At 39.0% G+C, this 27,934-nt stretch overlaps 4 protein-coding genes across 6 annotated transcripts; 2 read left to right on the plus strand and 2 right to left on the minus strand.

Moving 5' to 3' along the window:
- Positions 1-99: 99 nt before the first annotated feature.
- On the minus strand, positions 100-2,054 carry msgn1 (mesogenin 1). Its single transcript, XM_034230992.1, has one exon. The coding sequence runs from the start codon at positions 988-990 to the stop codon at positions 559-561; it is 432 nt and encodes a 143-aa protein (XP_034086883.1). The 5' UTR covers positions 991-2,054; the 3' UTR covers positions 100-558.
- A 238-nt stretch (positions 2,055-2,292) lies between these two features.
- LOC117555893 (flap endonuclease GEN homolog 1) lies at positions 2,293-10,771 on the minus strand. Its single transcript, XM_034230935.1, has 13 exons — positions 10,477-10,771; positions 8,718-8,916; positions 8,444-8,620; positions 8,018-8,128; positions 7,857-7,930; positions 7,476-7,561; positions 7,050-7,200; positions 6,592-6,628; positions 6,435-6,515; positions 6,229-6,359; positions 6,047-6,108; positions 4,979-5,128; positions 2,293-4,054 (listed from the first exon to the last, which is right to left on the minus strand). Exons 1-13 carry the CDS (start codon positions 10,635-10,637, stop codon positions 2,670-2,672), a joined length of 2,805 nt encoding a protein of 934 aa, XP_034086826.1. The 5' UTR covers positions 10,638-10,771; the 3' UTR covers positions 2,293-2,669.
- ppil6 (peptidylprolyl isomerase (cyclophilin)-like 6) lies at positions 10,364-14,003 on the plus strand. 2 transcript variants are annotated; one of them, XM_034230955.1, is made up of 8 exons: positions 10,364-11,163; positions 11,248-11,343; positions 11,648-11,836; positions 12,071-12,133; positions 12,305-12,446; positions 13,098-13,157; positions 13,258-13,393; positions 13,481-14,003. In XM_034230955.1, exons 1-8 carry the CDS (start codon positions 11,086-11,088, stop codon positions 13,590-13,592), a joined length of 876 nt encoding a protein of 291 aa, XP_034086846.1. In that variant the 5' UTR covers positions 10,364-11,085; the 3' UTR covers positions 13,593-14,003. The 2 variants fall into 2 exon arrangements, with proteins under 2 accessions (XP_034086846.1, XP_034086840.1); XM_034230949.1 differs by having other exon boundaries at positions 10,365-11,163; positions 12,305-12,452.
- Positions 14,004-15,348: 1,345 nt separating this feature from the next.
- cd164 (CD164 molecule, sialomucin) lies at positions 15,349-27,212 on the plus strand. 2 transcript variants are annotated; one of them, XM_034231003.1, is made up of 6 exons: positions 15,349-15,619; positions 16,496-16,579; positions 21,842-21,910; positions 22,279-22,392; positions 23,326-23,400; positions 23,490-27,212. In XM_034231003.1, exons 1-6 carry the CDS (start codon positions 15,559-15,561, stop codon positions 23,660-23,662), a joined length of 576 nt encoding a protein of 191 aa, XP_034086894.1. In that variant the 5' UTR covers positions 15,349-15,558; the 3' UTR covers positions 23,663-27,212. The 2 variants fall into 2 exon arrangements, with proteins under 2 accessions (XP_034086894.1, XP_034086903.1); XM_034231012.1 differs by lacking the exon at positions 22,279-22,392 and having other exon boundaries at positions 15,350-15,619.
- The last annotated feature ends 722 nt before the right edge of the window (positions 27,213-27,934 follow it).

The following is a 27,934-nucleotide window of genomic DNA, read 5'->3' on the forward strand; positions in this document are numbered from 1 at the left end:
GGATGTGTTTAACAGTGTATTAACAGGCCTGATATATTGTATAGTAAGGAAAATAATAGAATTTTTAACTCGTCAGTTACAAAAAAACAGGACTAATTATTATATAGCTTTCAGACACAACTTTAATATAGGCTATTATGAAGCTACTTAAACTTTAACACAAACAGCAACAACATATAACAAATATGATGAGGTTTCACTAAGTTCTCTGCTCACACGATACACAAACAAGGTGGGCCTAATAGGAGAACACCTTCATCAGTAAAGCTACATTTCATACCAAGGGGAAAACATATACACATATAACAATCAGCAAACTATATTCCCAAACATTTAATTCACAACTCCAACAAAGGCAGCCTCATATACAAAGTAATGGTCAAGTGCCCAATAAACAATATTTACATCACGAGAAGGGCGAACAAGAGAGCAATTTAATTAAATCAAATGTTAAAGTTCACTTAAAAATGTTGTGTTACTCATCGAATATATCAAACTAACTCCATTAAATGTCCAGGTCAGAGTAAACCTTATGCGTAAAAAGTAAATTTGCGTCCGTTACGCGCGGCCCAGAATGTCTGAAAGCTTGTTGATGTATTCAATAGTGTATTTGAGAGTCTGTATCTTGGTCAGGGGTTGGCCTGTCTGACTGTAGTCCGGCGGCAGGTAGTCCCGGAGGTGGTGCAGAGCCTCTGCAAGACTCCTCATCCGCATCTTCTCCCTCTCGCTGGCCTTCACGCGTCTCTTGGTGGACATCTTGGGCTTGCCCTGCCTCTGCGCTTTGGAAGAGGATCTGCGCTCCGGGAATCCGTAAGGGCAGTCCTTCATCTCCTGACTGCCGCTGGAGAAGCACATCTCCGGGGAAGAGCACATGGAGTCTATGGAGGACTCCGGGGAAGTGGACTGAAGTGAGTCATGATCTTCTCCAAACGCACCCTCATGGCTCTTCCACTCAGACAGCATTTTAGCTGTGACAACATCCATGTCCATGTTAGAAATATCCTTCCCGACAGTCGTGCAGCGAGGATGACATCAGGGGTGAATGACAGGTTCTGTGAAGGAGATTTTTCTGCAAGGAGTTTTTATATAGAAGCAGATCTCCGGAGCTTTATGGGTTCACAGCTCAGGCGAAAAAAAGTTCAAAGAAAACCCCAAGTGCCAAAATGCGACCTTCCCGAAGGTTCGTTATCACTGGGGTGTGAATAAGGCTAAATCGACGGATAATGTGATGGAAAGAACAATAATTAGATTCCCTTGTGTGTGAAATTACTCTTTAAAGTCTTCACTACGACAATTATCAGTTTGATGTGATTTGTCTAATGAAGGATTGAGAGGATGCTGTTTCACCTGAGAGCCTCACACCTCTCCGGCAAGTCAGGCCTGCGTGTGTCTTCAGTCTGGAAGTGAAGCAGTCAAAAAAACAACACTATTTTTAACTTACCAAGACAGCCTTACAGATAATTTTTTTGGAGATACATCTTTGTTATTTGTATAAATCAAGACCCCGGATATGTAATTAGGTAGATCATTTGTTTATATATAATTTGTAAGTCAATAATATTTTTGTTTATCAATTTAATACTGCTTAAGTTTATACAGTATCATAATTCTCATGTTTCATTTAATTATTATTACGTTTTGTTCGAGATAAATCAAATCAATCCTGTTTTCTTTTCTCTCAAGAAATGTTCCCTGTGAGGGATTAATAAAGTCTTCTTCTTTTAATGCACATATATTTACTTGCCACCTGGAGAAGGTCAATTGTTTCAAAGGCAGTTTTCCTGTTTCAATGTCAGAAAGTGCCAATTGTTAATATTATTCACAAACAAATTACACATCTGAACAAACTTTTACTTTACTAATGAGATCTGCATTGGAACACAAGCTGAATTTCCCCGAGCAACTGTCAGGAATAACAGGATTTAAGACCAAGTACTTGCTCTGAGTTGTTATTTGGGCAGAGGATGCAGCTGTCACCAAGCTCCTGCCAGACCTTTCATGTCTGAAAAGGTGTGTAAGGCCTCACTCATGATCAAGGGGAGCGACACTGGCAGGTTGTAAAACCAATGGCTCAGCGTCCTCTGTGCCTCCTCTCTAGCTGTGCGTAGTGACATGTAGCTTGTCAAACAGCAGCAGGAGAAAATACCACCAACATGTGGTGCCGCTACATGGCATTACATTCTGAAAGCAGTGCTAATCCAAAACCTTTTTACTTTTGATTTACTGTTACTCTCAGGATCAAGTAAGAGCAAGGCCAACTTTGATGCAACAAAAACTTAATTGGAACAAATATTTATGTGAACAATTGTCTTTGTTCATTGGCATAATCAGTCAACGTTTTTAATCTCACAACATATATTACATAAAAAAATCTTCACAATTACATAATTTTCATCAAAAGACCTGTCGGTTCAACAGTCCGAAATCCATAGATATTCAATGTATTATTATTTTTAAGACAACGAAAAGCTCATATTTGAGAATTTGGATCTAACAAAAGTTTAATTTATTCGCCTTTAAAATCAATAACCATTTTTTCGATAATCAAAAGAGTTGCTGAATTATTTTCCATCAATTGACTGATTTTTGCATCTCTTCTGTAAAAAGCTAGAACATGGGCATAAGAGTTGTATTCAAAGGTTCCAAGGTTAATTTTTCAAACTTGAAACCTAAAATCTTACATGTCCATCCTCCTGTATTCGTGCTGCTCCCTTCATGAATTTCAGTCTCAGTCTCTCTGCCAGTGGCAGTGGACTCTCAACACAAATAATGGAGTCATCACTGTCCAACACGACAGCTGGTGATCCCGGGGTCTGAGGAAACACACCACCATCAACGTGAGCTGGTGGGACATCTGGAGATTTGCTTTGAGTAGCTACAGGTCTGCTTTTTAATTCAATGTCTGCACTGCAGCTCTGAGCTTTTGGCTGTAAAGACTGAACAATGGTAGGAGCTGCTTTAGCTGTCGGTTTGGTTGTTTTAGGTTTCAGTGGGATGGCAGACAGGAAGTTGCCCTTCATCTTGTTCGTGTGCTTGCTGTAAGCTTTTCTTTGTGGTCCTGTCTGCTTGTTCTCTGCATCACTTTCCTCGCTGGACGAACACACACTCATGCACACACTCTTCTTGGTGCTGTGCAATGCGTTCCTGTCACTCTGAACGGGGTCAGAGTTACACCTCTGTGGGGCGAGTGTGGATGATGAAATGGCTTTCCGGACAAATTTATATTTCTGAGGAGGCTTTTGGGGACCGTTGTCCTTTGTCTTACTTTGTACTATAGGCGTCAGCCGCGGTTGTGAACCGTGAGTTTCTGCCTTATTTGTTGCACTCTGCTTTTGTTCAGTGAGTGGTTCCTTTTTGTTTACAGCAGATTCTTTCCCTAACAATGCAATGCCACTGCTACTTTTATCGGGGATCTGTCCATTTGGTTTTGAGTGTGAGTTATGAGAAGACGTTTTTTTGAGAGAGACCAACTCATAGTTAAGCTGTTTTGAGATCTCATCATTGTGTTTCTCCTTCAGGTCCATAGCTCTTGCTGTGTTCTTCATGAGCAGCCTGTCCCTCAAAGGACACTCTGTGAAGCACACCTCAGATCTGGAGTCTGCTCTTACGACGTCATTTGAGATTTTCAGCTCAATTTTTTCATCAATAACATCACTGTCTGTGGTTTCCCTCAGTTTGGGCTCAGTGGTGTGGTTAATAGTAGATTGTGGAGTTGGAGAAGACGTGAAAGACAAAGCCTCCCAGTCTATATCACTCAGGTGTAGCGCGTCGATAGCATCAGAGACGGATGGAGAAGCAGTAGCTTCACTTCCTGCACGAGACAGAGGAGTTTTGGGGCAATGGCCCAAACTGCTGTGCTCCCCTTTTGACTTCTGATGCTGTATATGCTTCACTGGAGTGTCCAAAACCACCACTTCTAGGTCATCTGGGTTTGAAGCGGGCAGCTTTTGTGGTTCGGTGTTGGAGGAAGTCTGGATGGTCATCTGAGCCAAGAGGTCAGAAATACCATCAGAAACATCAGATGGCTTCTCCTTTTTACTCTTTGGTTTTTTCTCTGCAGAAGAAGATTGAGACCAGATGTCAATGTTATACGACTGAAGGATTTCAAATTGCATTTAGAATTAGTTAGTGTCTACTGTGAACCAGGGATATTATTATTATAAACGTAAGCTGAAAAGAAATCTAAAAAAGTGTATAGACTTGTAGAAATAACAAGAACATGATTTAAGTAATGTATTAGGTAACTTTTAACCAAGCTATTCAAAATCAGTTCTGATGTTAACCAACAATGTCAGGATGAAATTGTTGGTGGGTTTTTCTGACAGTGGTAGTAAAATAACTCGTGTTCCAAATTAAAAAAATTAAAGAAATGATGGTGTATCTATATGAAGCTTTATACTTATAAGACAGTATACCAGTCCCTACAAAAACAAACAAAAACTAAATACAAAAAGTTAAACAAAAACTAGCAAACATACTCTGAAAACACAAATGATTCCAAAATAAAATAAAACTAGTTGAACATTCAGAACTTTTATAACCTTGCTGTAAACATATTCACTCTGGATGTATTGACAGAAAGCTCTTTGAATATCAGCGGATAGTTTTCCTACATATTAGGAAGTGAAGCTCTGCAGCAGTTAGGCCTAGGAGGGGGGGGGGGGGGGCACAGTATAACCAGCATAAAGTGACAGCGCAGCCTGTGAGACAGACACCTCTGGCTGCATCAAAGCCTCTGGTGTGAACTGGTGAGCTGCCAAACTCTTCAGGTGTCAGAGCTGCTGCAATAGACTTTCAAAACAAGTGGAAGCCCCAGGTGTCTTTGATCAGGAGCTTGTCAAGTCTGTGGGGGGGCTCCCTACTTTCTCATGAAAAGTTTAACTACACTAACTGTCAGATATGGTTATTGTAGGAAAGAATTCACAGGAAAACGTATTTTTCTGAAATGGTGGGTGGATATTATAAATGATTCCCTTACTCTTGGTCTTGTTTTCTTCAGCCAGAGCTTTGTCTCTCAGGTAGCTCTCCACCACCTCTGGGAAGGCCACACGGAAGAGAGACTCTTCCTCCACCGTCCTCACCTCGTGCTGATCCTCCGCAGGACGATCCTCAGGAAACACGTAATGTTCTGCAGAAGAAAAAAACAAGGTCAGGTCCAAATAGCTCTCAATAAGACTAATCTTGCTAGTCAAAAAGTGAAATCCTCAAATGTCAACAAACCAAACAAAACCAGCAGGACAAAAACTAACATTTTAACTAATATTCCATTTACTTGAATGTTAGAAAAAGGTTAATAAAGGTTCAGGTAAAGGTAAGATAATGGGTATACAAGAGTTTTTTAATACAGTATAGCAAATACAGCCACATGTTTTTATATAAATGGCAACAATATTACTTGAGGGATTTTGCAACATATAAGAAACACTTAATATATAAGTGATAGAATTATGTGTATTAGTGCAGTGATATTATTATTTATTTTACTTTTTAGATAAAATGTTCTCTAAATTTATATGCATCACAAATAAACCTACATTTCCCCCCCAATTCAGCTACATGACAGGATAAGCGAGGATATTGAACCAGCGGACTGCAGTTCACCCCAACAGTCATTTAACTGCAAGTCACTTTTTAAATCAATGATTTCAGATAGGTCTAATTTAGAATATCTAGCGATTTATGGTATTTATACGCATAATATACTTATCGGTTTTCTGATAAATACTTATTTTAAATGGCAGAGGAAACCACATTCTGAATGAATATATTGCGAGTGTCTTAGGCTGGTCTTGTTAGTGAAGTGGACTTTGATAGGACACATTTCCTAGCCTGGGGAGGAAGCCCGTTTAGCACCTCGTAGCCTTGTGAGTGATCTGCCACCTCTGAACCCGACCGGGGACGAGCCCCTCGCTGCCCAACCTCCACCTCGCGCTGCAGCAGTCCCGTCACTCAGCCCAGAGGATGTTTTCTTAACTAGATGTCGCTTTTCTTCTCACATTTCTAATATAACAAATGAAAGCATGAAAGGAATAAGAATATAACTCACCTGGTGTTCTCCAGATGATCTCAAAGCAAGCGACGGCATTCCTCACCCTTGGTTTCAAAATTCTGTTGTATAAAAAAGAAGTTGTGGATTATGCATGTGCTGAATAACCTTTTATTATGACAATGCCACTAAAGCTACATATTTGTTTTTGTTAAATAAATTGAAATTGAACGTAGGTCTACCTGAGGGGCTTGATTTGGGAAGACATTTCTCTTCCATATGTTCTGTTCATCAACTCTGAGTAGGTCATCAAGACTAACGCCTTTTCACTGGTGTAGTGCTTTGGCCACTCCATCTTGTCATAGGCAAATTTCTGGAGAAAAAAACTCACTTAAACATGCAACTCACTTAAAAGAGATACAAATGTTAACGCGTTATTAAAACCAACCTGTATCAGCATCAGGTTTGGCTGTCTCCTCTTGAACTGTGACACAGGCTTGTCCTTGGAAATCAGGAACTCTTTAATGATCTGCAAAATGTTATTCAAGTATTAAAAGCCAAACATATACTGTTAATTATGATACTACTGTGAAAAATGGCTGTACCTCTGTAAAAGGGAACAGTTGGTTTGCCAGTGTTTTCCTAAAAAAGAAATAAAATACAAAATGAAAAGATTACACACAACATGGAAGCAAATCATTCTTTAAAAAACACCCATTACAACTTTCCAAAGTGGGAGTCTTGTTTTGTCCAACCAAAACCCAAGAGATAAAGCTCACTCTCATTAAATAATAACAAAATATACATTTTTTAGTTTCTGCAAACACATATCTTTTGCCATTTTGACTTCTTGATAAATAGGAATATAGCTAAATGCTTGCCGATTATATTTCTGATGATAAACAAATTATAACTAATCAATGCTTTTGGAGCATTAAGAGCTATTCCACATCCTAAGATTAAGGATGGTTATTGACTAAAAAGCTGCTAGTCTTGATCTTCATTTTAGTAAATGGGATCCACTGTCCTGCATTCAATTCTTTAAAAAAAAAGAGTCACATACTTCCTGATGTTTGCCTCAAGAGACACGGCCTGCCGGGTCTCTTCGAAGCGGTGCCAGTCACAGGGACACTGGTAGTCAAAGTCCTGAGGCTGACAGAAATGTTTACTATCACAAAGCACACAGCCTTTACGTTCATGTGCCTTCGCTGAGCCTGGAAAAGGGAGATACATCTGAATTCAAACTTGATCAAATACAAAAGTAGGAGAAGACGACAACAACTTGAACATCTAACACACTACTACAACTTCTGTAAAGTCAAAAGCATATTCAGAGCAACCCGTCTCTCACATACGTGTATGTTTTAACACAGGTTAAATGGCTTTTAATGTGTGAGACATGTCCTGTCAGGGACAACCCCCCCTGATCTTTCCGCCTCTTATCAGCATCGCAAACTGGGGTCAGAGTTCAAAGCGGGGCACCACTCACCAGGATGTCGACAGAGTTGGCAGTGGGGAACCTTCTTTAAAACTCCCTCCGACACACCCACATTGTCCTCCTTCCACTGGGTGAACCTGGGGGAGATCAGAGAAAGGTTATCAGTAAGGATAAGAATGCTTATCTGCAATCAAAAGTCAGAAAACTAGATACAACAGCTGTCATGCCAAATTGGGCCAGGGTAGGGTGGGTCCATTTCTTAATTCCTACACTCTTCTTCCTGTGCCCTTGCTCAGACCACATTCATTTTTAAACTAAGCTTTTATTTAGATCTCAACATCACACCAGTAAGATTTGTGACTGCATCTTGTACAGTTGGGCACTATCACTGTGATATAAAAATATGAGCTTTTAATAATCTGTGTTTCCCACCTCTGCAGAATAGTTTGTCCTTTCAGCATCTGGATAAGCTTCAGTGATTGCTCTCTTCCAACACCTGGTATGCCCTTTATGAACAATGACAATGTTTAGTGAACATATCTTCAGATTGGTGATTTTGATAGTGGAAATTTACAGTAACATGTTCTCCCTACCTTAGGAATATAATCGCAGCCAAGAAAGACGGCCAGACCAACTAGATTCTCTCTGGAGATATTTAAGTCTGTGTGTACTCTGGAGGTCTTGTAACAGTCCACCTGAGGGTCCTGGAAGGGCATCATTGCATCATTAGAGTACAATACAGTATTGATACATGGGAAGCAAAATCGCAAAAATACTGGCTAGTTAAAATACAAGTTGTAGGTCTGCAGCAAAAGTCAATTTCAATACTGATTAATGTTTAAATGCTTAATGAATTCAACAAGTAACCACAACATTATGTAACAATTTAACCTTCGAACAACAGCTTCAATATCCTTTGCAAAGTAGCTGTGTACAATTAAAATGTAAGTAAGTATGAGGTTATGGTCCTCCAGATGTAACACAATGCAGTTGATGGAGATTAACTTTAACAAACATACTTTACTGTTCAAATTAAAGTTCCTGTAGACAGTCCGGGCTCCATACAAGAAGGCGTCTCCATCATTAGTGATGCAGCCGTCCACCAGGCCCTCTGAGTCCAGGTAGGCACACATGGCCTCAGCCTCGCCTGCAGCCGTCACCCAGGGCACACCCAAATAGTCCAACATGGCTGCACACTGCAAGTGTTAGAGAATGATAAAATCACATATAAACTACAATTATTTATCAAAAGTGATTATGATTAAGATGCATGTGAGTGGAGGAACAACCAACCTCTCTGAGTACAGCATTAAAGCGCCCTCTGCTGGTGTTAGATGTAGTCTTAGGGGCAGAAGCCTTTTTCAATCCTCCAAATCTCTGTTCTGTCCTCTTGCTCATCGTTTCTGCTTTGATTTTAGGGGCTTCTCCTTCCATCACAAAGACAAGCTTTACCCCCATAAGCATGAGAGATGACACCCTGAAAAATAAATTCCTGGACATAGAAGAAGAGACAAAAAAATAGGTTTTTAAATATAAGAATTAAAGCTAACGTTATAAGAATTTAAACTAGAACTAACTGGTTAGCTGGTGGTAGCCAGTCACACAGCCTTGATAGATACTTGGCTGTGTTTTTAATTTCCAATCTTTATTCCAGACTCAAGGTCCATATCACACAAAAAGACAAAACACACATCAATAAATAAGATAAAAAGCTAAACACAAAACAGATAAAAACAAACAGATAAATTAAAAACATAAAATCAGTCCAATCACAGCGAGCCACACATGCTCACCATCTGTAGAGGCTATTGCGCCAATGTCTCCAAATCATGGAAAAGAACCGGGTAGAACTCTTCACAGGGTTAATTAAAATCGAAATAACATAATTGTCCGAGTCTACTAGGCGACACATGAATTTGTACATTAATTTTCTTAAAAAGGGCTTGACAGGTAGGTACCCCCAAGTTAACAAACAGCTGGCTGGCACTGTGCCATCTTGGTACCCTCAGCAGCAACCGTAAAGCATCATTGTATGCGACTTTTAGTTTGTGTATGCTTCTAGCCTTGTAGTTACTCCACAGGTGAGCCTTGTAGTTACTCCACAGGTGAGCCGTGTACAATGGTGTACAGAAAGCTTTGAAAAGTGATACCTTGACATCTACAGAGCACTTGTGAAACTTACGCATTAATATGTTTGCCTGGGCATACAGTTTGCAGCGTTGTCTATGGATGTCTTTGTCATCTGTGAGATCATCAGAAATATAATGACCAAGGTACTTGATCTCACTGCACACAAGAAGAATGTTGCTACTGAGAATAAAATGAGGAAATACAGCCTTTTTATCCTCTTTACTTCGCACAATCATGATGTTACTCTTCTTGGCGTTATACTTAATATTAAAATCAATGCCATACTGGGAACAAGTCCTCAGAAGCTGTTGTAAGCCTGCACTGCACGGGGAAAAGATGATTAAATCATCTGCGTACATAAGGTGGTTGACAACAGTAGCACCGATGACACAGCCAGTTTTACACAAGTTCAGTTTCCTCGACAGATCATCCATGTACAGATTAAACAACAAAGGAGATAAATGTTGTTGTGTGTTCCTTGAAGTGGTTTTATGTCACTGTTTTGCACCTCTTTGTAGCGTTTTTGTTGGTGCCTCTTTGTGTAATAGCCGTATATGTTCGGTAACTGACCGGGTGACTAGGAGAGTAATGAAGGATCCGTTCTGTGCTTTAACTTCAGATGAAACTACTGCTATTGACTTAATGCACATCCAGCCATGGTAATAATAAGTGCATGCCTCAAGGAGTCTTATACATCCATGGTCAGCATCAACACGAACTGCATATCACTCCGCACCGACATCAGTAACCATCATATATGTGCGCGGCACTATACTACACTTTGTTGTCGTTTTTTTTAGTCGTTGTGGTCATTTTGAGTCTCTTCCTGGTTGGTACGTTGAGTGACATTTTGTAGGCAAAAGCCAGAGGGGGGGGTCCTGACACTTTGAGCCCCTGTAATCCACATATATGTGACACTTACCTCAGGTGGGGTTTGGTAACTCTCCCCATCATCGCTTGCACATGCTGGGCCTCGCACACCCATAAACTCAGGTCAACAGCCAGCGTTTTTCCGCTCAAACTGTACAGAGGCACAGACTCACGGACCGGCTCGACGATGGACCATAATTCGTGAACACCCATAACTACCAACGCATACGTTTATAGCTGATTTAAGAGTAAGATATAAGTAGAACACGTAAATGTTAAACCACACAACAAACGACCACAAAGACCCGGAATTTTCAAACCTTGGCGCCGTTGGGCTGCGTCCCAAACTGTTGAACATCGCTATATGACGCTACTTTGTTGCTTCTTTAATTGTCACGAAGTGGGGAAAAAAGTACATTTGACGGTTAAATTAAATACATGTCATCAGCAGGCGTTTTATTTAATACGTATGTCATTTATTGTTTCAATTAACATGATTATTTAGAAAACAAGGTGGAAAGAAAAGGAACAGTCTCACGAAGTCGAACAACGCCTTACTTGTTCAACACAAACGTCATATTCAAGCGCTTGTTGCTATGGATACGAGGCTTTTGTTTACAGGCCAGGCTCAGGATTTTTTTGACTGTTTTTATTTTAAACCATGGACTCTAAACTACACATAGAAATTGTTGGCTTGATTAAAGATCGCAGTTTCCATGTTGCCAAAAGTATTGTCGAGGTAAAGCATTTTATTTCTTACAGTTTTATGTAACATGTGTTTTCCCTCAATTTTACACTCTTATCCTTTGACTATGAACAACAGGGACTAAAACAGAAGTTTCCTGAGAAGTTTCTGGATCCGAAAATTAAATCACTCCTTGAAATAGACTGGCACACATATCTGTGTCAAAAGAAAAGGGTAAGTCCTCTGTTTATACGTTTGAAATGCAAATTAATCAAATTAACAGAAAAGTAGAACAATGCTCTACAATGATAGTAAAAGTGTAATGTAACCTAAAATCATTAATTATTATTGTACAGCACTTGGGTAAATATACATGTTATCTTCCACCATTGTTGTAGATGAGCTGCAGCAGCTTGCTGAGGGTTGTGATGCCACAGCTAAATACACACAACACACAACTGCTGTAGTTTGACGTCATGGCTTTTCTGAAAAGCTGATTCACAACCACACATCTGTTGTTTAACACTTGTGATTCAAGGAGCTGCGTGGTGACGTGTGGCAGTACTCCAGCAGCCTGATGTGCTTTCTGGACGGCCTTCTCCTGGGTAATGAGAAGGACCTCACCCGCTGGGCCAAGAATGAATGGAATTTTTCTTTCACTCGGCCACAGGCTTTCTATATGGCTCTCACTGAGGACTACTACAACAAACACCTTCGAAACACTGGGGCAAGTCAAAAACACAGTCACAAAAACATATATTTATATAGGTTATAGGACCATTTATGAAAAGTGATGTTATGTGTACATGAAGTCATCTTTGAAAACCATTAGGCTTCAGTTATAGTCATTAGCTGCTCTTATTAATGAAGAGTGCCCTGTCCAAATCATGTATTAATTATATTTGTTCAACCTTAAATCATCTAAATGAAAATAATACATCTCTCTTTCTTTTGATTATAGCATCAGTTTGTCTTCATGGAAATTGAGATAGCAGGAGAGGCAGTAGGGAGGTTATTGTTTGAGGTGAGGCAAACATGTATGTTGTTTCACAGTGCTTATACAAAACGCCTGTGTCATCTTAAATCCCTGACTTTTGTATATTGTAATATTCTTTAAATGGTTGGTATACAAAACTAAATGACATCACAGAATGGCAGCATGTTTTACGAGGTGCATTGTCCTCCCTATCCTCAGCTGTTCTCAGATATTTGTCCAAAGACATCAAAGAACTTCGAGGCTCTGTGCACAGGAGAGCGAGGCGGATCAGTAAGTGGCCTCCCACTTTGCTACAAGGGTTCCCTGTTTCATCGTGTGGTGCCAAACGGCTGGGTGCAAGGTGGAGGTATGGTCCACATTATCAATGTCACAATTTTAAATAAGATACGATAAGATTGGAAATAACTGTATGATGTCACACCAGGAAATTCTGTTCTTACAGTAGCTTTAGAGTGAAAAAGCAAAGGAAAAAAGCAGTTACAAAATATTGAAACAGGATAAAAACCAGACAATTAAAAATACAACATTATAATAGCTATTTATAAGCTACACCTTTCACATATATGAGGGTATAATAACAAGTCAAATAGAAATACATAATAATCCATCCAACTTCAATATCAGGGCAGTTAATTTGACATACATGCCACTTGAAATGGAAAATATATCAATAAATGATTAGTACTTGAACTGGAATTGAACTTCCTGGATTGTGTTCATGTTCATAATGATTATTTTGTTCAGCTTGAAAAGGCTTTATTATATTTGGGTCACATGATTTTTAAACTTATCTGATTCTATTTACTGGAAGTGAAATTATCTTTGAACTCCTGTAACTTCCTTCAATACTCATTACATAGCCCAGCCCTTGCTTACACAATACCAGCACCTGATGTTGTTAGGAAATCATGTGAAATTGAGGAAGTGTTTTTTGTACAAATGTCTTTGGTCTATTCACATAGAGCAAGCTGTATCTTGATGTATCACGTAGATATTAATCCAGTGAGGAAAGGTGATGGAGGGGAGTCAATCTATGGACCAGCGTTTGAAGGTAAAAACACTTACGGTCTTACAATGAATGTGTGTGTGTTAGTGGATTTACTTGTACTGTATGAAAACTCAGCTGAACATGTGTCATCTTCTCCATTTAGACGAGAGCTTTGCTGTGTCCCATACTAAACGTGGCACTCTAGGAATGGCCAATAAGGGTCCCCACAGCAATGGATCCCAGTTCTACATCACCCTGCAGCCAACACCCTGGATGGACAGGACCTATGTTGCCTTTGGGTTTGTATTACACCTATTTTATTTCTCAATCCTGCATAATCTCAATTCTGATTAGTTGGAGCCTAATGTCTTGGTTTTCTATTCTAGTCACGTGGTTGAGGGTGTCGACATCCTGAGGAGATTAGAAGAAGCTGTGACCTGCAATGAAAGACCCAAATATGAATGTAAAGTTACAGACTGTGGAGTGTTTAAGTTTTAAGTCAAGTGCTTAAATGTTTTATCAATGTTATTCATGGAATAAAATAAACAAACCTGAGATACATGTAACATGCGACTTATGATTTAAATATGATTATTTAGTATAGATTAAATCATCGAACATTATATTCAGGCATAGGCGTCACTTTGTCAGAAAAAGTGGTGGGGACAATTTCTCCAGATTTAACATCAGCATTGCAGAAGACAAAATATGTCCCTCCCCTGGGTGTTGAACCTCGAGCACCTGCATGAAAAACCAATGCATAGACCTGGACCATCAATGTGTTTTTAAAATGCCCAACTATAGATCTTGCAGTCGTGTGATTTGTACTTTTATGCACACAACTAGCACAGGTATGGAGGACAGAACATGACATAAGTAAAAAAATAAAAAAAAGCATAAATACAGGAATAAAAACAGGAATAAATACAGGAATAAATACAGGAATAAAAACAGGAATAAATACAGGACTAAATACAGGAATACATACAGGACTAAATACAGGAATAAATACAGGAATAAATACAAGAATAAATACAGGACTAAATACAGGACTAAATACAGGAATAAATACAGGAATAAATACAGGAATAAAAACAGGACTAAATACAGGAATAAATACAGGAATAAATACAAGAATAAATACAGGACTAAATACAGGACTAAATACAGGAATAAATACAGGAATAAATACAGGAATAAAAACAGGAATAAATACAGGAATAAAAAAATACAAGAAAAAATTAATAAATATTGAAATAAATAAATGTATAAATAAAAAAACACACTATATATCTTTAATGTATTTATACATGTATTTCCACTTACATGTATTCATTTCTTTGTCTGTTTAAACTGTAAAGCGTAAATAAACTTTGATTGATTTTGATCGATGATTTGGCGCAAGAAGTACACTTCATTTCAGAGCCCTCAAGAGTCAGATATAAATGTGTCAAAAATCGTGTTGCTATTAAAGGTTTTGCTTCTACCTAAAACTCAGTAGTGTGCATGTGTAGGAGCCAGGAATGTCAGAGATGGGATTGCTGATGTATGATTTATTGATAATATATTGATAATGATATATTACATTCGGTCTATATGCTGTAAAATGTATTATCTCTTTTATTTACACACGGCATCTATTGCACGTCTGTCCGTCCTGGGAGAGGGATCCCTCCTCTGTTGCTCTCCCTGAGGTTTCTCCCATTTTTCCCCCTTAAACTGTGGGTTTTCTCTGGAAGTTTTTCCTTGTACGATGTGAGGGTCTAAGGATAGAGGGTGTCGTTTTTCTCATACTGATATTCTGAACAATCTGTGCTGTTGTATTTGCTGTAAAGTGTCTCTACTGTAGGCTATTTTTATTTTATGTAGCACTTTGGCTCGACCAAAAATCGTTTATAAATGTGCTATATAAATACAACTTGATTTGATTGGGGGTTTTCTTTGTTTATTATATTATAACTTCTGCTTTTAAATATTCAAACATATTTAAATATTGCAATGAGTTCTTTCACTCCTAATACTTTTAGTACATTATCTTAAACATACTTAAATAGTTCATAAGTACCATTCTTGATGCAGTACTTTTACCTAGAATTGAGTATATAGGCCTACACAGTGTGGTTTTAGTACTTTTACTCAAGTAAATAATCGTAACACTTTTTCCACCACTGCCTAAACAGAGTGACAGCTGTTTGCTTAATGATAAGAAACTCCTCTCCTTCTTGCCTTTGACGTAGTTCTTCACATACGCTCGTTTTTTGTATCACTCCTCCCAGCCAACAATGCCACATGACCTGTCAAGTAGGAAGTAGCGAGGCAGCGAGCAGCAAGCAACAGCAGTAGCGACCAGAAACGCAAGAAGACGGCAAGGAAGCTGTGAAATCGCTGAAGTCTCATTCTCAACGTTTTTCAGCACACATTTGTATCTTCTCGGAGTATAAAGAGGATTAAACCGGCCGCAGTCATGTACCTGAAGGTGGTGTTTTTCACTGTAGTCGTGGCTCTGATTGGCGCAGCAGCCGCAGGTAAGTTTGAGCTAAAAGGCTAACCAGCTCGATGAAGACAAGCACCAGAAAACTGATTTGATCTGTCTGCATGCCTCCATTTCTGGTTATTACAGTGCACTATTGGATGTTTCAGCTCTGAGTTTGACAGCTGTCTCCCGTACTTTCTTTATTTTCTTTCTAAAATTAAATTTACAAAATGATCCTTTTGGCAACTTGACAGTATAATGTCTACGCTCAAGTTGTCCAGCTAACGCTTTAGCCTGCTAGCAAGCTATAGACCCGAAATTAAATGTAAAATTATGTTACAGTAATATTTCTCACATGATGTGCATGACAAGAGGAGCCATAGCAGATCTTCGCCAGATCAGCTTGTTATGTAACATTTTGAATCTCTATTCTGTCACTTTTTAAAATTCAAACATTACATTTAAGATTAAAAGGTATTATTTTAATATGCACAGTAGCTACAGTGTAGTTATGGCAATGGAAATGTCAAGTCCCAGGCTCCTTCACCAATGCAACATAAATATAAGACATAAACAATACAAAATAGTGCAAGAAGAACCGAACAGAAATATATGTAAATGTACAAATAGTGACCAATATAGGCTACAGGTAAATGTGTGGGAAGTAAAATATAAATATGTCAAATAGACTAAGATTAAGAATGTAAAAATACTGTACGGATAAAATACTTCTTATTGTTGTAATACATAAATATGTGAAATGCAGACAGATTAATAACAATGTAAAACCATGCTGTGTGTCTGTGCTAAAATGTGCATTGTTATTGTGAGTGAGACATCTGGATAGCAACAGTATCATTTTCATCACCTGCAGGAACTTATTAAAATATACCTCAACTATATTTGATTTGTGACTTCTTCTTTTCAGATGACTGTCCCTCCCTGTCCTGTGCTCTGTGTGGAAGCAGTAGCAATAGCAGTGAGTGCCAGTGGGTCAACTGCACAACATCACGTGAGTATCTGTCATACATGTGTGTGGGCTTGTGGAGAGAGAGGCACAGGTTTGTCTTTGTGTGTCCTAAGTGGTCCAGACAGCTGAACTGATTCGACACATGACTCCTACGGTATGGAGAGAATGATTGGCAGTGGATGCTGACTTTTAGATGATGTGATGCCAATTTCCCTATAGCCCAGCCTGTATCGTAATCGTCAGGGAACACCAACAACACACTGATCAGGACGGGCTGGTTTTAGAAGTACATTCCTGGCAGACAGCGCTTAAGGGGGAGGATCTAGTTAAGGCAACATTCTGTAAGTGATTTGCATAGACACACTTTTAATCAGCACAATAACGTCAGTAGTAGCTAGTAGATGATTTAAATGGAAGGGGAGACAAATGTATAGGAAAAGGGATTCATGCATTGCAATACTCTCTAGAAAAATTATGTCTCGATAGAGGATCAATAATCGGAATTTGAAACCCAATTCTCGTCCTCATGTTTCAATTATGTGCGATTAGACTGCTACTTTCCTTATAACTGAACTAATGCTATGGTGAAACTTAAAGGATATAAACATGTGTCTCATATTTACATTCTGAGCTTAGGCTGCTTCTTGAGATTCTTTAAGCTTTTATGCTATGAAGTGCTTCAGATCATGCTGAAGTCTTCCCTTATTTACTAAAGTGGTTCTGCTACAGGAACACTTTTGTTTATCTTGTTGTTGGTGTATTGCACCGCTAGGAATTATGATGGCATATGTAACCTTTCAGTTGTTACTACCATTTAATAAATACAGATAATGCAAGTCAATTCAGTAGCCAGTTGTGATATGGTAAATGGACTGTACTTATATAGCGCTTTATCCAGTCTTTACAACCCCTCAAAGCGCTTTACATACTACATGTCATTCACCCATTCACACCCATTCATACAGAGCAGTACCACTTGCTCTAGGACCTAACATTCACACACATTCACACACCGTTGGCCATGCCATCAGGAGCAACTCAGGGTTAAGTATCTTGCCCAAGGATACATCGACATGTTGGCTGCACGGGCTGGGATCGAACCCACAACACTTTTTCTTTGTTTGTTATTGACTTTATCGGACTTGAGGGCTGTTCTCTAATATTGGCCTGAGTTCAGTGTGTGTCAGCAGGCACACACAGTTCTCTGGTTATTGTGAAGAAGATGAACAGGAGAGGAAGAGAGAGGATGTGTGTCAGGAAGCCTGCAATATCCTCACGCTGGGGGACAGAAGGAAGGAGAGGATAACGGCCTCAGTTAGAGGAAAGAGTGTGCAGATAGGATAGAGATTGGTTTCATGTGCCTCGCTGTTCTCATCATTTATGCCTCGGGTGCAGTTCAGGACTGGAGTGCGCTGTGTTCTTGTCATACATTTCAGTTGTTATTAATCTCAAACCAATAAGATACTCTGTCTGTTGTAACTTTATTACTTGTTGGTCCAGCTTTTCTCCAGCAACAGTTGACGTTAGTAAGGCAAGAACAAGTAATTGTACGTCTCATGGGAGTTGACCTGTTAGACAACTTTGCCAATGAGTAGCTTTGATTCTCTCCAGGAGTGTTAGAGGATCCCACACCCTTCTTTTGTTTTGTCTCAAGTTGTATGTCCCTCAATGACACTTTACCTAATAATGCAATATGTGGTTGAACAGGACAGGTGAGGTCAGCACTATGTATATCCTCTCAGAGCCAACAGGGTCTGGGTAGTAAAGCCTGTTGTATTTCCCAAGTGAGAAACATGTACACTGTACAGGTTTACAATTACACAAAACGGACACAAGAAAATAGCAAACAATCATGCCTTGACACAAAAAACAAAACAACAAGTGTATCAAGAGCTATATTTGTCTTGTAAGATTTGAGGTCATTTTCATAAGTTTTAATTTATTTTGTACGGAAGATTTGAGTATCGTTTTTTCCCCTTGATCATCTGATGGTAATATAAACCAGAAAAGGACTCATTGTTAAAACTTAAAGAGAGGTTTGGCTGGTTTTCTCTTGTTCATGTTGGAAAGTGTCACACACCAGAACAAACAGCCTACTACAAAAGCAGGCTCAACACTGTTAAACAACACTGACTGCTCCCAACACAAGTAAGCCAGAGTTCAAATCTTTCACAAACCCAAAAATGGATCGCCCTTTTTCATATGAACTCAGCAAAATGTGGAAAGGTCAGCTTTGTCCAGTCAAGATGGCTCTGCTGAAGCGCAGCATGACCACACTGCAGCAGCGAGCTTCCACGTTGTCATTACCAGATTTATCTTGGCTTTAGGGAATTTGTGGACGTGCATTTCCCTGCAGTCCAGTGCTTAAAAGTGTTACACGTGTACATGCTCTGTAGCGTCTCTAAGTACAGGCTGTCATTTGTGACAAAGCTGGTTGAGTGTTCTTAACAAGGAAGCTCTTTCTGAGGCTTTCACTCACACCTCTAGTTATGACTGGGCCTCGTGGTGAGGAAGACGTCACTATATCGAAAAAGGGTGAGAGTCGGTCTCACCTTTCACAGCTGCCTGCGAGATAACAGCGCTCTCATACACTGGAGATTGAAAACCCTCCTCCCACATGTCCTGACTTACATAGATCGATGTGTCTATAAAATAATGCCGCCAACACTTTCGAAATGACTTGATCTTGATGTTACTTAATCACAGTTATGAAAGGCAGTGAGTCATTACGTTTCCAGCTTTGGTTAGTTTTGAGTTTAAGATATATGAAGAAGCTGACTTTTTTTGTCCTTACTTTACTTCCTGGTCAGTCAGGACAGAAGTGCTTACTCGTGTTAGATAGTATTCTGGGAAACACAAGATGGAGGTACATAGAGAAACAGTGGAGGCAAGTTAGGGCACAGTGACAGGAACCTGAAAGAATAGCCCCGAAAAAGACCCATCCTTAATAATTGAACCAAGAAACAAATTGACAAACTAATAGTTATGACATGAAAGCCTTTTAATAGTAGCTTATCTCAAATGCTAGTGCCCACAGTAATGAACCTGATACATTCTCCACAGCTCCCAGAGCTTCTTTCTGTAACACAGGCTTTGAGTTATTTTTCACCCTATTTGGATAAAGCCAAAAGATACTTTGAACAATGACAGCAGCCTTACTGTAATTTATGGCCAGCCATCTGGCGGGAGTCGTCAGCTTGGATGGTTGCTGTGGATTATTGTATTACAAGCAAGGAAGGTGGAGCAACATGTTTTACAGCAGCAGGTGTCCCACATTTAGTACACAGTTCCCTTTATGATGTTCCTGTGTGCTCGTATAAGCAAATCAAGAGCCGTTAGTCCCATTTCAATCCACACAAAGATGGGGTCAAAGGTCTTTAACAGCCTCCCCTGTCACTGTAATAAACAGTTATTAAAGCTTTATATGTTTCCCACTTCCCTATCACTTGAGACGTTTAGTTATTATCTTGTTCCTTGTTCCAAAAAGAGGACCGATACAAGTGATGGAAAATTGCACCCATGCTTGATGTTTGTATACTGTTACTGTATTTTCATTACTGTAGCGATTTCCAGTAAGCTAGATCATCCTAAATAAGATCATAATTGATTAGTCTCACCAAAATGGTGATTTGGCAAATCAAAGATTCAAACCATAAAAAGCTAAACATGATAAGTAGACGGACTGACAGTTGAATTCACATTATTGCACATCAGAGGTATTGCATAGTTTAGTATACATTTAAAAATCAAATCATTACAAGTTCACACAGCTCAAGGTGAGAAAAAAGAAGCTATTTCAATCAAAATCAAAGATATTCAATGTACTGTCATGTTTGACAAATAAAAGCATCAAATCCTTACATTTAAGAGTTTTGGCCTTGTTGCTTGAAACATAATTGTATACATATGTTAAGGCAATGTATTCTTCTGTTGATGTATACATTGAAACAATAATTTAAGCTCTGATACATAATATATTCATTAGAATTCAAAAATGTCTGCTTTCTCTTAAACATGGTCTGAAAAACCCTGTGAGAAGTTTGGCAAGAAGGATATTTAAAATAATTTTACAACAACTTATCCATTCACTTTCTGTACAACGCAATTTCTGATCAGAGGTTATGTATGGTTGCCTGCGCTTAAGCACAACGGCAGTTTCACAACATCACTGGTTGTGAAAAGACTCTAAAGTCACAAGGTGCTGTCCGTCATGACTCATGGTTTCCTGTCTGTGACACGGGCTGAGTTAAACCATTAAGTTAAAGAAATGAAAACTAATTTAAATAAATGTTTTCCTCGTTTTTTTCTCCAATTATGGATTATAATATTCGTTAATCATCTCTGTAAATAAGTACAATTAGGTTTCATAGGTAAAACAATAAGTAACTATGATGTTTCGTCTGTATCTTGTGTTCTTGTAAAGTATTGAGGACAGGCAAGGCTTCACAGCGGGGTCAAAGTCCCTTTTCTCAATCAGTAATCTGATTTGAACAATTAAAGAGAATACACCCAGACATTCAAACATTGAGACAAAAATAAAACAAATTATGTTTTCACTCTTTAATAGTACTGGAATAATAATAGTAAATGTAATGAAGTTCTGCACATGAATGTGTTAAAATGAGGTCACATTAAAATGCCTCTTCTCACATGTTTATACATTAAAACTATAGTAAAACTCTGACAGTGCCTCTTCTTGTTGCATAACCAGTCCTTGTAATTGAATGCTTATATTATATTTATATTATATTATATATTTCTTCTGTACCTACGTGTACCGTTATATTTTCAGTACAGGACTTTTGAAGAAGCTTTTTTTTCCATTATAGCATTGCCACTTTTAAGTATTTTATCTGAATCCCTTTCCCACCCTTGGTTTGAAGTTACTTTCTTTTTATCGCCAGTGACAATGAGATATAAGTATAAAGATTTTAACGTTTTATTTTGGTGAGTCATGCTCTTGTGTTGCCATGTACACTGCTGTTGTGTTAAAACGTAATAACTAATGCATAGAAAAAACAGCTTTTTACATCTAAAATGTAATTTCTTTTTGACTATGTTGTGTACACACAGAGAGGGTTAGAGAGGAAAAACCTTGAGATGGAGACTGTGTTTATGTTTTGTACATACGCATTGATGTTTGTCATTTGACTTCTTTGTGAGCTGTACAACAATAATGACTCTATATGATATATCAGCTGAAAATGAAAGGCTCAGGATCTTGCCAACAAAGGAAACTGACATCTACTTTGGGCACATTAATTCACATAAAGCATTTCATTTATGATACTTTTTGTCTTTCAGCAATTGTTGGCTGTCGCAACATGACTCTTCTGGCAACAAACGAGACCTGCACTAATGCTACATGCTCAGGTAAGTCCAACAGGGTAGTGTTTCTATCAAATATCAGATTGGGATATTAACATTTTACATTAACATTTTATATTAACATCTTCTTTTCGGTCCTCAGAGAATCTGCAGACGCCATATTTGTATTTAAATAATAACAATACTAATAATCAGCAGATTCTCTTTGGGTTTAGCTCTGAGGTGTTAATGGCCAGTCTAAGCACTTTGTCTATGTCATGTTTGTTGGCAAAACTTGGCTAAGTGAAACAAATAATTCCACCCATCCAAGAGAAATGATGAAGCAGCACTGTGTATTTCTGGCCATTGTTTTTTTTGTGCGGTGTCTATTGCTTCCCCCTTTCACCCTGTCTTGGTGTTGGTTCCTTGTCCAGCTGTTACCTCGCCAGCCCCTACTCCCACTTCAGCCCTTCCTTCCACTTCAGCCCCCCCTCCCCCTGTTGTCACCACCGCCTCCTCTAACGGCAGCACCCCTGAGCCTATCACAGGTAACCAGTCCTAAAATACCTCTGCTACTGTCAGCTTTACTCTCTGTTGTGCAGCATCTTTTTAGTAGTTTTATTTAGATGTACCAAAGTTGTAATATTGAAGAATTAAATTAAATCAGACCCTGTTTTTGATATTATATGGTTAGCCATGCAATGTATTTGCAATGTATCTGTAATTGTGTCTTTATATAGTTTAGTTAGTAGATATCATTGTTAGAGGTGAAGTCCACCATCCCCACTCAAATTGCCAATTGACGAAGGATTAACCGGAAGTGATGCAGAGTGTAATTCAGCTTCAATTAAGCGATATCAGGCTGTTTATTGTTTAGTTTTACAAACCCAACATACCCTACTACTGCAGCGTCACATTTAAAGACTTCAATTGGCACAACACAGTGTGGCATTTATTGTGCAGCAGTCAAAAGAAACAATGTTTTTGTCACAGTAAGTTCCATAAATCTGCCTGCAAAACAAGCACTTGTAATCATCAGAACTTTTTATCGTTGGATAATTTTTTTATTTTGGCAAAGGACTAAGAAAAAAACAGAACTAGTCACCGTTAGCTGTTAAATGAAGAGTTATTTTAGCGTTACATCTCCAACTACTCAGCGAGGCAACAAGCTTTACTGTGCCCTGCTGAGAAAGAAACACTCAGCTGTGTGCAGCTTGAAATCAAATAGTGGTTGAATTTATTATTGACTTATCCATTTATCAAAACCACGTTTGTTTGGCTGCACTTTAGACACACTTTTACTCGTTTGTACTCCTGACAAAGACTCAAGAAATCATTGGTATTGAACCGTACTTACTGATACCATGTGCAAATGAACCCAGACCAAATTCTTAGGGATTACAACTTCAAATAAATCATATAGCTTTAAAGGAAATCGAGTAAAGACTAATAGATGTGTTCTCACTGTAACCTTACACCAGCCAATACCACCAGTGTTCCCCCTGTCATCACGACTCATAGTGGAAACATCACCTCGGCTTCCCCCTCTAATACAAGTAAGTCTGACATTGTGACAGAGCGAGACTATTTCCTAAATCGGTCCTGAAAGATGCATTAACTCTCCATTTCTCGTCTTTTATAACAGCTGGCACCACCCCGGCCACCACTAAGGTCGCCCCCTCTCCTGCGCCTCACCATAACACCTTCGACGCTGCGAGCTTCATCGGTGGAATAGTGCTGGTCCTGGGTCTGCAGGCCGTCATCTTCTTCCTCTACAAGTTCTGCAAGTCCAAGGACCGCAACTACCACACCCTTTGAAGCAGCCGCTCGTTTTGATCCACATCACATGACCAATCCCCATCACTAACCAGAACCTTCCAGAGAGGACTTCCCACTCGGCACTCACTCATCACGGGGAACTCAAACAGTGTTTTCTAGCAGGTTTTTTCTAGATCTTTGATGTTTGTGCCACTTTTGATATAGGCCTGCATTAGCTCTGCTGTTATAGTATGTATCAAGGCACACACACACCAAGGCCTGTATGTATTATTTTAACTATACAACGCTGAAGAAATATGGCTTTTTGAGCCTCAATCATCGGGTGGTTACTCCCACCTCCATCATGCCATTAGTCATTCTGTGCACCCCATTTCCCAACAGAGTGAGGCGGTTCATGTTATTCTCTCAAGTAAACAAGAGAGAATTAGTCATGTACACAGTGTAGCTTTCCTGTTGGGAGTAAGACAGCTGCAAACTGCTAGTATTATCATCCTTTTTTTTAAATTTGGAAACACTGTTTGAGTTCACAGCTATTCTTAAACGTGACGACTGTGATGATTCAGTATTGCTTTTAGCCTGTTGAATCGTAGGCAGGTTCCCTCTTCCCCCAAGCTGTATTATGTGTTTGTAGATGATGTCAAAGTGGTGGGGGTTACGCACGAGGGAATAAAAGCAATACTAAATTATCTGATGTCAGACCAAAAAAACTAATGGTGATCCCTCTGGTCAAAAGTCTTATTCTGGGTGTCTCCCTTGGCTTTTAGGAGTGCTGTGCGTCTTCTGCTATTGAGGTCCCTAAGGGAAAACGTTCCCTATAATAGTTGTAAAAAACTACAAAAATCAACTGCCACTAGAGCAGCTCAATGCAATACATCCTGTATTAAGTTAATTTCCCATCCTGTAATCTCCCAACTGTTATTTCTGAACTTCACCGACATCAAAACGTACCCACTCTAACGTCAGCTGGCCTTTTGCCCCCGCTTCTTTGGGGAAGTCAAAGAGGGCCCGTGGGTCCTAATGAAAGATTGTAGAATATTTCAGAAATAGAAATAAATATTTTGTTTTAGATAATGTGTAATATAGAGAACAGGGAGATAAGGAAAATGGCATGCACCTTCTTGATGTGGACAGTGATAGCAGTGAAGTGCCTTTAATGTCCTGGGAGACTTAAAGATAGCGGTGGAAGAGTGTGAGTCTTTTCTTCTTGTTTGAGGCCCAAGTGTTATCATTAGTTTCTTTAAAGAAAGAAACGGTATCGCTGTGCTGATATTGGTGAGAACTGTAGTATCCCAGCTGGACTGAAGAGCCTTTATTGTGAAGTATACAATAGATAGTTGCCATTTGAGGGCCTTGATCAGTCCAGCTTGAAGTTGTTTCCCTATAAGTAGAAGACTATATTCAGTACAAGAATATATCGTCCTCTCACTGGTGACTTTGTGTAAATGGATAATGTAAAGGCTCTCTCCCTTTAGTAGTGCCTAACACTGCTCCTAAATGTCCTCCCTTCTCACTATTTATTCCTCAATTGTGTTGAATTTCGAAGCATGAACAGTGACCTGGCAGGAAATCTGGGACCGCTGTTTGGTGATATAAATCAGGGAATGTTCTTTAAACAAAAGGCAAGAATATTAGGCTTAGTTTAATAAACTTGAGTATTGTGGAGAGTGCATTGAGGTAAAAATGTTGGACTGTTTGAGTGCTTGTTTGGCCAAATGAGCATCGCACCTCTGGTTTCTGACTGTGCCGTGTAAATGAGAGGATTGTGAATGAAGTGCAGCACTGCAGCAACAGAGCTCCATGCTAGAGCTCATGTTCTCTTACTAGCTTGCTGCTAACCGTGTGATTTAATTTGTTCCATTTTTGTCCCTCCTGTACATAGCCATGTCCTGTTTTTGTTCATCTTCAACTTAAGGAAAGGCTAAATGAAGGAGTGTTTATCAGTACATCTTTGCTCATAGCGGCTTGTTGGTGTCAAGAATGTTCTTTTTTTCCCTTTATTGCATGCTGAATGCTAGGAGTTGTGATTTTTCCTCCCATTGCATATGCTCTTAGGGATTTAGACACTTAAAAACCACTTGATTATTTGTGATTAGTCCATATGCTAGTTGAAAGAATGCCTTGAAAACATGTGCATTGAGCCAAAGTCCTCAGTTTTGGCATGGAAATTGAGCATTGCACTGACGAGCTTTGTTTTGTAAGTTTCTCTTTGTAAATGTTTTCATGGTTCAGCCAATAACAAAAAAATCTGATGCTTGTATAAATACTCGGTCTTGAATATTAACTAGATAATAGATGAATAATCACATTGTTTTGTCATCACAAACTGTAATACATCCATGTTTCTTTTCTTCTTTTGGCTTTTATAATTTAGGTTCACATGTTTCCTGCTGCTCACCATTAATACGCCTTTTTACACCTGGTGGCATTAGGCTGCAGCCCAAAGACCCAACTGCAGCGAGAAGGCTCCAGAGTTTTGCCTTGGCTGCACCCATTTGTCCATTTGCTGCTTTTGGAGAGCCTTCGCCTAAATTTAGAGGAATATTTGAGTTTTATTCACAGCTGTTGCCTGCTGTGTGAATCCAGCCTCGGCTTTCGACATGGTAGCTGCATTCCTTAAGAACACAGCATCACATGTTGACCTCAAACCACAATAGATGTCCATTGTGTCGACTCTCCGAAGCTTCTCCTACTTAATCAGTCCGTGCACCTCTTAAAGAAAAGTGCCTTATTCAGTTAATACCCATATAAAGTTGTAGTTTGTAAACAAAAAAAATGATATGCCACCCCTATTAAATGAATGGGATTCAGCACTTTCAGACCCCTGTGAAGTGGTTTTCTGTGATGTATTCTGCCTAAACGTTTGTTTTGTCATGCTCAGCCTTAACTTCTAGATCACACCCACAGAGCATTTACTATTGATGAGATGTGCAGGCACAAACCAGGCTGCATTTTGTACTTTAAAGGCTGGCATTTAAGTGTCTACAAATCAACCAATCACACAATAGAATTATAGATGTTTAAATGCAGCTAATGGATAATATAGTTTTCAACTAAAAGAAGCCTGGTTTTAGCCTGGACAACTTCTCACCAGCACATTGTAACTAAATAGCTGCAACATTTTCTCCATAATCCAAACATGATGACTTGAAGTCCACTTTGGTTGTAATTTTCAATTGTTTTATTGAATTACTTGTTTTCTGTTCAGTAGGATTTTAAATGTGCTTGGTCATGGAGGGCTCTCCTCAGTTTTCAGCCTGGCAGTGTCAATGACCAACGAGTTAAAAGCTTTTTGATTCCCTCATTTGCTTTTGTGGCTTTATTTCTTTCTGCACACACTGTAGTGCAATACCTTTTTGTGTTAGAGGCTGTCTTGAAGGTACGATATTTTGTTCCTCCCACCCCTCTTTGACAGCCATATGTAGACACTTGCAGGTGCCACAAAGCCTCTTGAAATGTTGTTTTGCTTATTTTGAGCTACTTTTTCCCATCTCTCACAAACCTTTTGTTTTTTATTTTGTGCCTTGTTTTCAAGTGTTGCCTTTAATTTCACGATGTAAAGCCAATAAAGTTTGAATATTGTTAAAACAAATCCCCGTGTTCACCTTCTCATTTTGCAGCAGTGGCAACTGTCTTGGAGCTGGTGATTTCAATGACAAATGAAAAGTGGGACGATGAGCCAGGTCACAGGATACACCGCCATGGTTACAATTGAGCCGCTGGTTACCCAGACAACAACAAGTATCAGTTAGAGTTCAGGGTCTGCTTTGTGTGTGTGTGATATGCAATGCTAGGTCAACAAGCTCTAGTCTTACAGGAGTGAATAATAGCAAAGCAGTGCTGAACAAACCCTCTCATCAAATATTTACAGTCTTTAAACGATTACAAATTCAGCAGTGTTTACCTTTGAAAACTGTATTTGGAGATAGATAGGCCTATGTTTGTGTAGGGCTGCAACTATAATAAATGTTTTCAGTATCAATTCATCTGGTTAATATTTTATAGATTCAATGATTTCATATCTGGTCTATAGAATGTCCATGATAGCAGTATCTAAATGTCTTCCAAAAACGTAAAGCATTGATTTGATATAGGCTACAGAGAAAATCAGGACATTATCAATAATTGAAAACAGCATGCTATATGCATAGAAAATAATTAAAGATTAACAAAATAGTCACTTGTAGTGCCGAGAGATAGGGAGTCAGAGGCGGTGCAAGGAAGGTGCAAAAGGGTACTTTATTAGAGAGTAATTAAGGTAATGTTATCCGGTTGAAGTCCGGGAAGAAGAGAGTGAAGTCAGGAGGGCACACA

This window comes from Gymnodraco acuticeps, unplaced genomic scaffold (genome assembly GCF_902827175.1).
Source record: "Gymnodraco acuticeps unplaced genomic scaffold, fGymAcu1.1, whole genome shotgun sequence".
NCBI lineage: Eukaryota > Metazoa > Chordata > Actinopteri > Perciformes > Bathydraconidae > Gymnodraco > Gymnodraco acuticeps.